This window comes from Akebia trifoliata, chromosome 8 (assembly GCF_017979445.1).
Source record: "Akebia trifoliata isolate Shusen 1 chromosome 8, ASM1797944v1, whole genome shotgun sequence".
In the NCBI taxonomy this organism is placed as follows: domain Eukaryota; kingdom Viridiplantae; phylum Streptophyta; class Magnoliopsida; order Ranunculales; family Lardizabalaceae; genus Akebia; species Akebia trifoliata.
In genome coordinates this window covers 50,215,956-50,229,064 of record NC_141382.1, presented here as the reverse complement: position 1 = coordinate 50,229,064, position 13,109 = coordinate 50,215,956, and the positions used below count along the sequence as shown (strand labels likewise).

The 13,109-nt window shown below is 35.4% G+C and overlaps 1 protein-coding gene across 1 annotated transcript; it reads right to left on the bottom strand.

The window, feature by feature from the left end:
- Window positions 1–240: 240 nt before the first annotated feature.
- Window positions 241–8,967, bottom strand: LOC147397552 (subtilisin-like protease SBT2.6). Its single transcript, XM_086449308.1, has 12 exons — window positions 8,516–8,967; window positions 8,227–8,356; window positions 7,356–7,594; window positions 7,024–7,168; window positions 6,168–6,562; window positions 5,884–5,979; window positions 5,696–5,768; window positions 3,419–3,704; window positions 2,086–2,411; window positions 1,511–1,778; window positions 1,069–1,350; window positions 241–874 (listed from the first exon to the last, which is right to left on the bottom strand). Exons 3-12 carry the CDS (start codon window positions 7,529–7,531, stop codon window positions 468–470), a joined length of 2,454 nt encoding a protein of 817 aa, XP_086305434.1. The 5' UTR covers window positions 7,532–7,594; window positions 8,227–8,356; window positions 8,516–8,967; the 3' UTR covers window positions 241–467.
- Between the last annotated feature and the right edge of the window lie 4,142 nt (window positions 8,968–13,109).

Below are 13,109 nucleotides of genomic sequence, written 5' to 3'. Positions count from 1 at the left end.
CATCGGCAAAACTCCAACTCATCTAGCCTATCCCCACAGCCAAATGAGGGGTAGTCTCAATATCATATTACCCATAGTGGGCTATATATCAAATTGATTATTTGTGTATTGGTCCATCATACTATAGGATGGTGGGCCAAAGATATGTTTCACAAGACATTGAAGAGAGTGACATCAAGCTTCTGTGTTGGAGGGAATATCAAAAAATAAAAATAAAAATTCTCCTAAAAGCTCCATGAGGAAGAAAAATATTCACCCAATAGATTCAAAGTCAAAACCTCCAATGAAAACTTACATTTAGTGGAAACAAGGAGTCTCCTTCTTACACAAGTTATTACATTTACATCAATATATAATTTATATGTATATGTTTTATATTAAATGCATGCCTTTATATCTCTTATTCCTTGAGACTACAAAGAATACCAAAACCATTTCACATGATATAGAAACCACCTTAACTTACCTTAGTGGTAGTAGCCCATGGCAACTACTGGGATCCTTACCCTGTGACCTTTGCTACCTTTCATCAATACCTCTCCAAAGCTGTAGCTTCCAGTCACTGATCTAACAGTAAGAGACACTGTGAAGTTCCGTGATGCACCAGAAAGTAGAGTCATCGCTGGCAGGCTAGCTTCAATTGCGATCTCTGGTGACATCCTAGTCGTGATGACGTAAGTCTCCTCCTCAGCAACATTAGTGACAGTACGAGTAATGGTTCGAGTTCCTACGAGATGGGAGACGGTGATTGATGGGGTGTTGAGATCTGTTGGAGTACCGCTTGTGGAGTTGCAGGATGAGCTTGTGAAGTTCGCAATCTCATGTGGATCAATGCCAGGTGTTGTACACATGAACTTCACGTAATCACTATAGCCTGCAAAACCCATTTGAGTTTAAGACTGATAAATATCCCAAGTTTTAAAATCTCGTCTCGAAGCAATGTCTTGGTCAACAGGAAAACCGAGACTGTCTTGACCACAATATTCAATGTTTCGTTCTGGTCTTGGCCAAAACCGGAATGTCTCAAAATATTCCAAGATGGTACAAAACTTTAAACTATGAAGATACCTGCATCGAAGATGAGTCCAGGATCTAGAGCAGCTCTTGGATTGACATGGCCACTGCCATAATCGAATGGTGTAGCGGTTACCAATGTCATGGTTTCTGATCCAGAATATTGCTGGGCTTGAAGAGGTCTGTCTGCTCGATCCACTGTTGCTGCCGTTGTCATCAAGGCTGATTTGATGGCAGCTGGGCTCCAATTGGGGTGCTTCTGCTTTACAAGAGCTGCTATCCCTGCAACATGTGGTGTAGCCATGCTAGTTCCAGATACCATAGCAAATCTTTCTCCTGATCAAAACAAGAGAAAATCCGAATATGTTAAAATATTGTATATTGTGCATACCCATGGTTTCAGACATATTAAGCAAAACTTAACTATTTCAAAGCATACTTGATCAACAAAACTAGAGAGAAAAATGTGTTTGTTGAAAACCATTGAGCTTGTTACCTAAGTAATTAACTTCATCTGTTCCATTTGGGGACCAGGCTGCCCAAATAAGAGAACCAGGAGCTAGAATATCTGGTTTCAGAAGATCAGCATCTTGGAAGTTAAAATCTTTTATGTCTGGCCCTCGGGAAGAAAATATTGCCACCTGAGGTGCTGATTGGTGGAGTATAGGCTTCAAACCATCCCCGATGCTACCTGTTGCATTGAAGCTAGTGACTCGTCCAGTCCAATCTCTTGAAGTAGAGCTGTTGTAATAGTCTATAAGATCCTGCGGTAACACCATGACCATTGAATTTGAGCATTTTTTTAAAAGGGAGTCAAGCCCATAAATAAACAAACATTGGTTTTCAAAATCCCACCAATCAATGTGATTTTTGAAGTGTAGGTTTCTCAACGGCTGAGTAAATTAATTCATAAGGTCTATTGAGCCCAAAAATTGTGCCAGGTTGGCTCTTTTTTACAAGGATCAGAAAGGGGTTTAAATTTGAATAAATTCTAACTATTGATATCTGACAAAAAATTGAACTACTTTAATAGTTTCATATGAACAAGGAGACTGGACATAGGATGTTTACCATGGACTGGCTGACATCAGTGATGAGAATCCCAGGAATGCCAACTGGAACAGGATCAAATTTCGTCCCTGGAGAAACATTTTCCACAGCAAGAACAAAGCCAATTGCACCAAGACTCTTTGCTGTTTCAGAAACCTTCTGGACTGAGGCAGTACCAACAACAAAATTGAAGGAATACCCACAAAGAAGAATATTTCCCTCCACCAAATTCTTCTTTAAAACTTCTGGCTTTTGGCAGTCTGAAGGACTGTACTTCGTAACCGAAGAATCCAGCATTACATCATTAGCAGCTACAAGGGTAAAAGTGCTATTCGAATGTGTAGCAGCTGTAATGAGTCAAAAAAAAAAAAACATCCTTCAGCTAAAACAGGAATTTTGTAGTCCAACCCTTCTTAGCCACAAATACAGTCTACAGCAGGCAATGCAGTACATGCACATGCAGTTGATGAGACCCATCATTGGATGGATACTGAAATAGACACAATGGGGACTCTTAGTAAAGCAAGAATTGTCATCAGCAGCAGATGCTGTAGTACCCCGATAACCTTTTGGAGCCACAAAAAAGGAGAAATAAATAAAATAAATTCTACAAATCATTATGATTGACCGGTTGTGTTGGGTTCCAAACATGGAGATCCCCCATAGACCATAATGAAGGGCTATAGGACCACATACTATGTATTGTCACTTGATCAATACTAAGTACTATCTAAAACGGAGGATAGCCAAAACATGACAATCATACAAAAAACACTAGATCACATGGAAGTGTGAAAATGAGAAAATTCTTCACCATGACCAGAAGTCCCTCGTCTTTTAAACCATACCAACTTCATGGAACAAAGTAGATGTTCTTTTTGGGTTTGAAGGAAGATAAGGCAGTTGTGGTTGGTTTTTCGAGAATTCAAGGTAAAGGGGGGCAATTTTCATACTTTTTTTTTTAAGATGGAGAGGCAGGATCCAATGGGTATAATAAGAAGGAAGCAGTTTAATCGAAAAATAAATTTCCTCCATAAGCTAATAAAAAAGAAATAATTAGCATTTAGTTCTGTATATGAAGTTTTACAAAACGGCAAGGAATGACACCTTTATTTTTAATTGATTCCCAAAAACTTACTCAAACTGAACAGAATTATCTACGAGGTAAAACATTGTCAGAACCCCTTAATGAGTGTATCAACTAATATTTGTTGTGCTACTGGTGTCTTGATCAACCTTTCGATTTTGATTCATTGCAAAGCAAGTTCGTGCAGGCTCAATTATGTATCTTCTAAAAGCCTAACAAAATCTAACAAATATGAGAAAGATAAATAAGCATTTAATAAAGACTTACGTGACAAACCAATCCCAGGTAAGGTTTTGCCGTTGCCCAGGAACAAATGATTTTTGTATCTGCGGTCATCAACTGCAGCAGCTACAGTTGCTATCCATGGACTGTAAGACACCAAGGTTTTTGGGAAAGGACCTCCATTTCCTGCAGCCTGAACAACAAACACTCCTGCTTTCACAGCTGAAAGAAGTGTAGCATCGAAGGGGTTTAAAAATGTGGTCCTGGTAGTTGCAGGTGGACTGTTTGGTCCCACTGACAGATTGAGAATGTCCACACCATCCTGAACAGCCTGTTTACAAGTGGTAAGGGATTAAAATCCATATACTATCATTGAAACACTTGCTAAACATATTATTGATGCATTATAACTAAGGTGTCAGAGATACACCGTTTCTTTATATATATATATATAATATATATATATAAATGAGATATATTGTTCATTGTTGATTCTCATCACAATTAGCATGATCTTAATTAGCATCAGTTTGGAATTAAATAAGAGTCAATCAAATACTAGATAAGATTAGCTTTTTTTCTTCGGATGTTCCAATTCTCTATATAAATCTATGATTTGGGTCCATGTGAATCATCCAATTTTCAAGTTAATCTCTTTTCTACAAACATTGATAGCAACCACTGACCAGAATGTCCAATAGATTGGCCAGAGAATAATGTTATAGATACTAAGGGAAGGAGAGTGAGAGCAAAGTGGAGTTCCCGGAAAAATAAGTAGCAATTGTCTGTTTTAGATGGTTAAATTGTTAGAATTCTGTCGTGTGATCCAATTGACCTCATGGTTTTGTTGTTTTAGTTGCACGAGGATTCTATATACATTATAGATATCGATATTTAAAGAATCTCAATATCGTTAGAATTATGAATATTCTTTAAAGTTAGTAAGCGACCTTGATGGATAGGAAACTTACAAAAAGAATAACTCTAGGCCCTCAACCTTCATCTATATAAAAGGGGATCGGCGACCCCATATTGGCAAGTAAGAAACAAATAGAGAGAACGTATGTGTGGAAAACGCATAAGTAGAGAATTCATAAGAGTGATATCCATCAATCACTAATACCTAGCCGATCCATATAGAAAGAAGGGAGAAGGTGAGTCTAGAAGGATCAATTTGATTGGGATTTCAAAAGCTTCAAGGAACACGTGGATAGAGAGGCACACCTCCAACGTTGTGAATCAACGATTTCACAATGGCACAAGGTAAGTACCCTTAACTCGTTTTACATTGAATGAATAGTATGTTTGAGATATGTGATAAATTAGATCATATTGGAAAAAATCAAAGTATATTAAAGTCATGTTTTAGGATTTTGAATGTGTAAAATCTAACATAAATAGCCAATAGGACACATGGACAAAGCACTTTTGGGGTTTTCCATGACAGACATGTATCAATACACTGGCACACCCTGGCAGACAGCCTAAAACCTAGGGTAGTGTCACCATTTATTTGAATATTTTCTATTAAAATCTAGCTTCCAAAAGAGGGTAGGAGCAGAACCCATCCTCCATACAAAACTTTATAAAATTGTTAACACAAACAAGGTTTAAAATCTCATCCCAAGGCAACGTTTCAGTTAGGAGAAAATCCGAGATTGTCTTGACCGAAACATTCAATATTGGGTTCAATGTTTTGTTCCAGCCTTGGACAAGACATTTAAACACAACCATGGTTTAATATTAGAAAACCACTTTTTAATGTATAGAAACGTTGGTTTTACTCTTCATATATTTCTTTCCTTGTATTAGAAAAATAGAAATTTAAGTCCAGCATAGCTAAACTATTGTGTTATAGTACACGGATATGGATGGCATTCAGGCTTTGTAAGGGAGGCATGTCCAACACCTTGTACCAGTGTTAGGCAACAACACACGTCTCCATGTCCCTGTTTCATAGAAATACCAATATACAACAAATAGAAAATTTTAAGAAGGTACAGAACCATTGACATTATTTTCTCCCAATATCAACACACAATTAAACAACGATTTCCTGTTCTTATGATTACAATGTAATGCAATGGCTCATCAAAATGACCTCATCTATTAATTGGTGGCTATAAGGGAGGAATGCAAACTAGAATTCAGATGAGTCACATTCCATCCAAAGACCCAAATATCAAAGTTTTTTGGAAGATAAAAAGGAGGAAGAAAGTGGGAAAAGGAAGAGTCTGTGCACATTGCTCAGGTCTAAGAAAATGAATACATAGGTATATTTCACTATTATCTTACTCCTTTAGTCATGAAAAGGTTGCATACCTGCTCAATGGCAGCTACTACATCAGCCACAAATCCTCCAAAAAGCCTGTAAAGGGCCTTGTATACAGCAATCCTGAACCGTTCAAACAGGATCATCGTCATGCAAACAAAAGAAACATAGAAGAGAATTTGCCAATAAATCAACACCTAGACATTGTTAAAATTGGTAATGAGATATAACCCCTCACCTAGCACGGGGAGCCATCCCACTTGCTTTGCCAAATTCAACTCCATGCATTCGCACAGGAATTCCATTATTTCCAGCTGCAATTGATGCTGTGTGGCTGTTAATCAATTTTAAAAATAACAAAATAAAAAATTAATACAAGAGAACATTACAAGGAAACAACACAAGGGAAAGAAAATAAGCTGTCATCAAGTGAAGTAAGTCATGTAAACATAAAGAAAGATTTAACAATTCCAACTAGAGATGGGGAGATAATTGATGCTATACAAGTATAACGAATCCAACCTTCCATGGCCATCACCGTCTAACGGAGACGCAAAATCGATTGCCGGATTAAATACTCCAGCAGCAATTGCAGCGGCTGCAAAATGTTGGGCTCCAACAATCTTCCCATTGCAGAAGTTCCTCTTAGTGTCTGGATCTATTTCACACTTTCCTCTGTAATTAGGAACAGGCTCATATGGTGCAGTGTTGTGGGTTCCAAAGCTCGGATGTAACGGATATATCCCTGAATCTATAAAACCTATCACAATGTCTTCCCCAGCTTTTTCACAGCCACCACCTGTTGGCCACACTCCCATTGGAAGGCCTAAAAATTGAGGTGTATGTGTTGTCAATCTCTTCACCTTCCAATCTCTCTCTACAGACTTCACACCAGGGACTCGTCTAAGAGCTTCTGCCTACCAAACAAATTGAACTTGCATAAGGGGGTGGAGATTTATTCATATATATAATTAAAAAAACACTGATATAGAAGTAACAAAAAATGAACTACATGCATACTTCATAGTAACAAAGTTCGGATTCGATAATTTTTTGGAGAGGGTTCAATTCGGCTAAATTCAGGAAAGTTCCGTAAAAAAATTTGGGAAAATTTCGGAGATTATACAAAAAAAAATTTTGGGTTTCTTACCAAAACCCATCATCTTCAACCTCTTTAAAAACCCTATCTTCTTCTTGATGTTTGAATATTGAAAAAATAAAAAAATTTGTAGGTAGAGGGTAAAAATGTTACTATATTCCATGATTAATTGAGGAATCATCAATTAATTCATCAATTCGTTGATTTAATCGGCTAACCCCCTAATTCGGAAAATTTTAAGAGAAATTCAGAGAATTTTGTGACTATGGCATAGTTCACCTGTTCGGGTGTAGTGTGGACAGCAAAACCATTGATAAGATGGCTATAGCTGTAGAGCTTCTTGTAGGTCCCAAGTTCAAACAACGATGTTAGAAGCATATCATGTTTCTTCTCAAGGTGATGAGAGTAGGCCGTAACCAATTCACTGCAAAGATGCCCATGGAAGAGGAAAAAAATAGTGAGCAAATACAGTTATAATTTGAATTCTTTGAATCAGATGGCAAACAGTATCGGAACAACGTTTGGTTATAAAGGGTGCCTAGTGACTTGGCCGAGATTTGAGACCCTGTTATTTTCCTTTGAAGGATCGGGAAAAAAGAAAATTCCAATACCTGGTGATATCAATCTTTTCATCAGAATCAGCAGCAGTGGCTGCAAATCCTTCAACGCCCCCTCTATAACTCACCACAGGCTCCCCTTCAACAGACACAATGTAAACCTCTGCCTTACCAAAAACCAGAAGGCCAAACAACACCAAAACTGTGCATCCGACCTCCATTGTTGTCATCTCACCAAACAAATGGTAACAACAGTGATCACCAAGATCTGTTTCTTCTTTGAAGGATACCAACTGTTCATATAAATTTAGCCAAAATAAAATAAAAACTAGTAAGAAAGAGAGATGCAATGAAAGAAAAGATAATAAAATCTTTTACTCTACAAAACAGTGAAAGGCAACACACATGTGTGTGAGGGAAAGAGAGGATCAAAAATTTTGGGGCCAAAAATATATTCTATAAAGTGTGGCACAAAACCCAAAAACATATTTTTTTTCTGCAATTGAAGAAACTAGAGATGAAGATTTACTAGAGCAGAAAAAACACAATAGTAATCTATCTCTACATGTATTCTCAAATACAAGAGAAAAATTGTAATACCCATTACCCGAATGCCCACTTGGCCAAGTTAGTTGCAGAGGACCACAAGAAAGATAAGGTTGTTAACAGTGAAATTGAACAAAAAAAAGACAAAAAAACAAAAAACAAAAAAAAAAAACAAAAAGAAGAAAAATACAGAGCTCACTAGTCATTCCTACTATTTAAGGACTAGTTTGGTTAGAAACTTTTGCACCAGAAAAATGAGAGTATCTTTAAAGATTTGCATGCAAATATTTACATAATTTCTGGCGCGAAAATGGCAATCCAAGCGGGCCTTTAATAGACTGGACTTGGTAAAAAAACGAATCGGAAGTTAAGTTCTTACCTGGAAAAAATGTCGAAGGAATCTTCGAGGCCAAGATGTTGAGTGTTTTGTAACTAAAGAAGCTCAGATTTTAGAAACCAACCACAACGAGGGTTTTTATCTACTGTTAAGTGAGATAACAATTAAGTTCCTGCCATCAAAGCATCTGTAGTTAGAGAAAAGCACAAAAAAAATAGGGTTTCAAACACTAAAAGACTTGAAACTAAATAGCGGAATTGCGCCTGAAAACAAAATCGTTAATCTTTAATTATGCTATTAAACTCAAATCCAGAAAAGCTATAACTTTTACCATCTCCGATCCACGCAAGGAATCAAAGAAACTACGATAGTCGTATAAAAACCAACAAAGAAGCTGAAATGGCGAGGAGAAAGAAAGCAAGAAAAAAAAAAATCGATGCTTTATGCTTTTTTGGTGCAACCGAAAGAAGAACGAATCACTGGACCAGCTACATTACGTTTTCTTCACCAAAGGAGAGGAACAAATGGAAGAAAAAGTAGGGTTTCAGAAGAAAGATCAAACTATAGGAATCTTCGAATGCGATGATCGCATTTACAAACGATCTGAATGTCTGGAATCGCAGAAGAAAACTAATGTGGATGAAGAGGCTCAAAAGCTTATATTTATGATTCTGCCATTGAAGAAGCTTTTCAGTTGCAGAGAGTGGAGTTAGTGTGAGAAACTTATTTTTTAGGGTTTTCAGACGCTCCGGACAAAGAGGCCGAAAATGTCGGAGATTAATGAAAAATGTTAAATAAATTAAATATAATATAATTACTTAATATTGTATTTTCGATAAAGATCGAAAAAGTGCAAGACGAAAAAACGGGCAATCGAGCATTTTGTTGTCGGGTGCTTGAATTTAAGGTATTTATAATAGCACCCCTGGTCGGGTAATCTGATTTAATGTAATCTGGCGGCATGGATATTGGAAGGTGGAATTACTAAACTATCCTTATAGTTGGTCAAATTTACAGATACTAATACCGCTTTGTCTCTTATAAATCGTGGCATGTCGGACATGGAAAAATATATATATAATAAAATTAAAGAAATAAAAAATGAAAATATAATAAAATACAATATAGTAAAATTAGAAACAGTGAAGAGTAAAAAAAATAAAGTGAACCTTACAAAATTATAACTTGATTGTTTGATGGATTAAAGATAGAATATAATAAAATTAGAAGGAAATAAGAGAAAAGACAAAAATTGTAGTTATAGTTGGATGAGACATTTGTCAAACTACAAAATTATAGTTGATGGGACATTTATCTCTAACTTAAAAAATTCAACTATAATAATTCATTGTATTTTATATTTCAATTCAAACGGCATGGACCTCCTCTTTGAGAGTTAAAGGGTAAAAAAGAAAAATAACAAAATTGAAGGGGTATTATTAAAAAATCTTTGAGCTTAAAGAGATAAAAAATGATGCATAGTAAAGTTAGAGAGGTCATTAAAAAAATTAGGAATAAAAGAGAATGATGGTAAAGACAATAAAATTGAAAGGATATGGGGAAAGTAATAAAGTGTGTCACTGTAGCTTAGATGGGACATTTATGCCCCCACAAGTGGACTATTTCATTGTGTTTTATCATATAAATTGGATTCCAACTTATATAGAACTAAGTATGGATGTTACATTTGTCTGACAAAAAATAGTCAAATCTATAACTAAGAATTAATAAAATTACAAAATCTAATAACTAGGTCAACAATTACATTAAGTGTCTATATTTGGATAGGAGTGGAGCCTGGATTTTGCCTATGTGGGGGCAAGTAAGAGTATGGAATTTGTTATGGGGGCAACTAAGAGTGAAAAGAAATATTTCAGAGGATAATCAAGAGTGAATTTTTTTTTCTATGGGTACGATAGTGGCAAATTATTTTATCCATCACTAAAATATGTTGTAATAACTCACTAATCTATACACTTTGAAATTTTTTGTAGGGCAAGTGCCCCCACTATAATATCCGCCCCTATGTTTGGAGCCACCAAAAGATCTCCATTTGAATGTTTATAATCAAGTCCCTTGAAAGATGAGTCTATAAGGTTAATGGACCCAAAATGTATTCCACAATTCATAAAATAACAAAAATGTGTGTTCTAAAATACAACGAATTTATGACTCTAACAACATGCTTACTTCTCATGACTTATCATACCATCATTTCATCAACTCGAACTCCCCTAACCTACCCTTGTTGGTTGCAAGATGAATTAGGATTGTCAATGAGCTAGATGTGGGCATTGTATCGAGTCAGACTAGTCTAATTCATGAAATAAAGAGCCAAATTATGTAGTAATCCTAATATTCTTTCTTTTTTATTCGAATTCATAATAACTCAAAGAGAGGGGAATGGATCCTTTGTAGCTTATTTTTCCTGTAACAATTGTTCTATCGTCCACATAACACCACATTGAAAAAAATAACAATAATGACAACTCAGTCTTCTTGTACTCTCGACTTAGATCAGATTTGAAGATGGAATATTAGAGGAATCCTAAATTTAAACAATTGAAAGAAATCGTCTTGATGATGTGGCACACCCTCAACCATTGAAATTAACTACAGAGATCTACAAGAGAAACAAGCTACGGAGTGTCTACTCCCAAAAGACCCTAATTCAAATGATTGATGAGGTAATTCCACAATTTTGAAACCCTAATTCCATGAAATCCAACTAGACAAATTCCAAAATCTTAAGTTAATATATTAAAATATAGTTTAAATTAACATATCCATATCTTACCGGTGGTATGGCCCAAGATATGGTGAAATAACTATTTCAACAATTTGGTAGAAACATGTGAGGTCATTTAATTCGGTAGCTCGCTATAAAACTACTTTTATATATGGAAGGGGTTATGTTGAATATTGAAGCCTTAGTGGTGCTATTTTTAATAAATAGTCATGTTTAAGGGGGTGCTTACTCGAATAATAAAATATACGTGGGTTTGAAATCTTAAAGAGGTTTGTTGCAACGGCTACTTTTTCAAGCACATGCGAGGGTGCCCACCATCCCCCGCAAATGTTGTCTTTATGCTTATGCACCTCATGTGACTGACAATGACACCGTTTTACCTCAACCACCACCATAACAACATAGCATATGAAACGGGTCGGATTTAGATCGAATCCATGGATCAGGATTCAGTGTCCAATATTAAATACACTGATTCAAAGTGAATCTCGAGAATTATTACGTCATACGATTGCTAAAATGATTATTTTCAAGTTTTAACCAAGACTTGTCGTAATTAGTTTTGGAATTGCTACCACTCAAAATTGCAAGGATCATGATGACATCGTTGAGGGAATGTTTTTATCAGAATATTTTTGCTTGTAACTTAATGAATTTAGTCATAATTTTGTCGAGAACTTTTGGAAATTTTCTATTTCATGAATCTTGATAATGAAATTTTGAATTGTCGGTACATGAACTTTTACGTGAAAGACCTACTAACCACTCATGCAATTTGGGATCCTCATTTTTGTAAATAGGCCACATAAGTCTTTACGCCAGGGAGTCTCAGAGGGATTCACCTTATAACATGTAAAATCTAGATCTAGCTACGAACATGATCTCATAGTAGAACACAAATTCTTTGTTTACGTAATTAGAGTGTGTCGATGATCCAATTGGATTCAATCCTCAAATTTAGGATTGGCAATGATCTAAAATATACCCGATGTTCGAATTAATCCAAATTGACCAGATCATAAAAAATATGAAAAATCAAATTTTTAGATCGAAATGTTGGATCCGAAACAATTTCGGATTGAATTCGGATGTACCCCAATCCTCTCCGGAAAAAAAAAATTCTGACATGAACATATTTTTAATAAATTTATTATTATTATTCTCAATTTCCTATAAATATATGCAGATAAAAAAATTTAGTCTTTTTTGTTTCCCTCTATATTTGTACTTGGTAAGTAGATTTTTTTTAATTGTATATTTTTTATATTTGATGAACATTGATATTTTAAAAATAAGACATGTGTTTGGATTGGATCGGTTTCGGATTAAAGATGAAATGAAATGGATAAGATTCGGTTCACATATGCATTAATTCAATCAGATCGGGTACAAGTTTAAAAAAAGTTCAATCGGTATTGGAATGGTATTGACCTAGTACCGGACTGATCCATTGCCAACCCTACTCAAATTAATCCAAATATGTTTTGAACATTTAAATATATGATCTAAATTGATGGAATCTTTATAATATAATGAGCTCGGGATAACTCAATCGACTCTCTCAAGGTAAGAAGACATCTAGAAGTAAATATTGATAAATTTCTCTTTATTAAAACATGTACCAAACCCAACATGTTGTTAGGAGACAATGTAATTGATTCTTACGCGTTTAATTGATCATAAATCACCTTAGTAATCCCTTTTTCTTTTCTTTCGTGTTTGGGTCCACATTGATCAAATCCATAATAGCAACGATGAATTTGCGAGAATGTGGGGTATGTTATGCTGCATTCTATTCAAATTGTATCTGATCGCTTCAAGTAGGTTTAAATTGCTCTTGATCTTTTCCATCATCATTGAAACAAAAAATAATAATGAAGCAATTGGTACAAGAGGCCCCATGCCTAAATCAATGCGGCAAAAGCACACCCACGTAGCAAGGAAAAATTATTAAAACAATTATGTTTTTTTTGCCAAAATTACTAAATCAGTTTATGTTTTTTTTAATATTTAAGAAAACAGCCATACACTTAGGGTATGTTTGATTGCACATGGAAAATAAGGTGGAAAATCAATTTCCATGGAAAATGACATTTTTCAAGTGTTTGATTGCACATGGAAATGGAAATCATTTTCCACCCCATTCAAAAAGTCCACTAAATCATGGATTTCACTT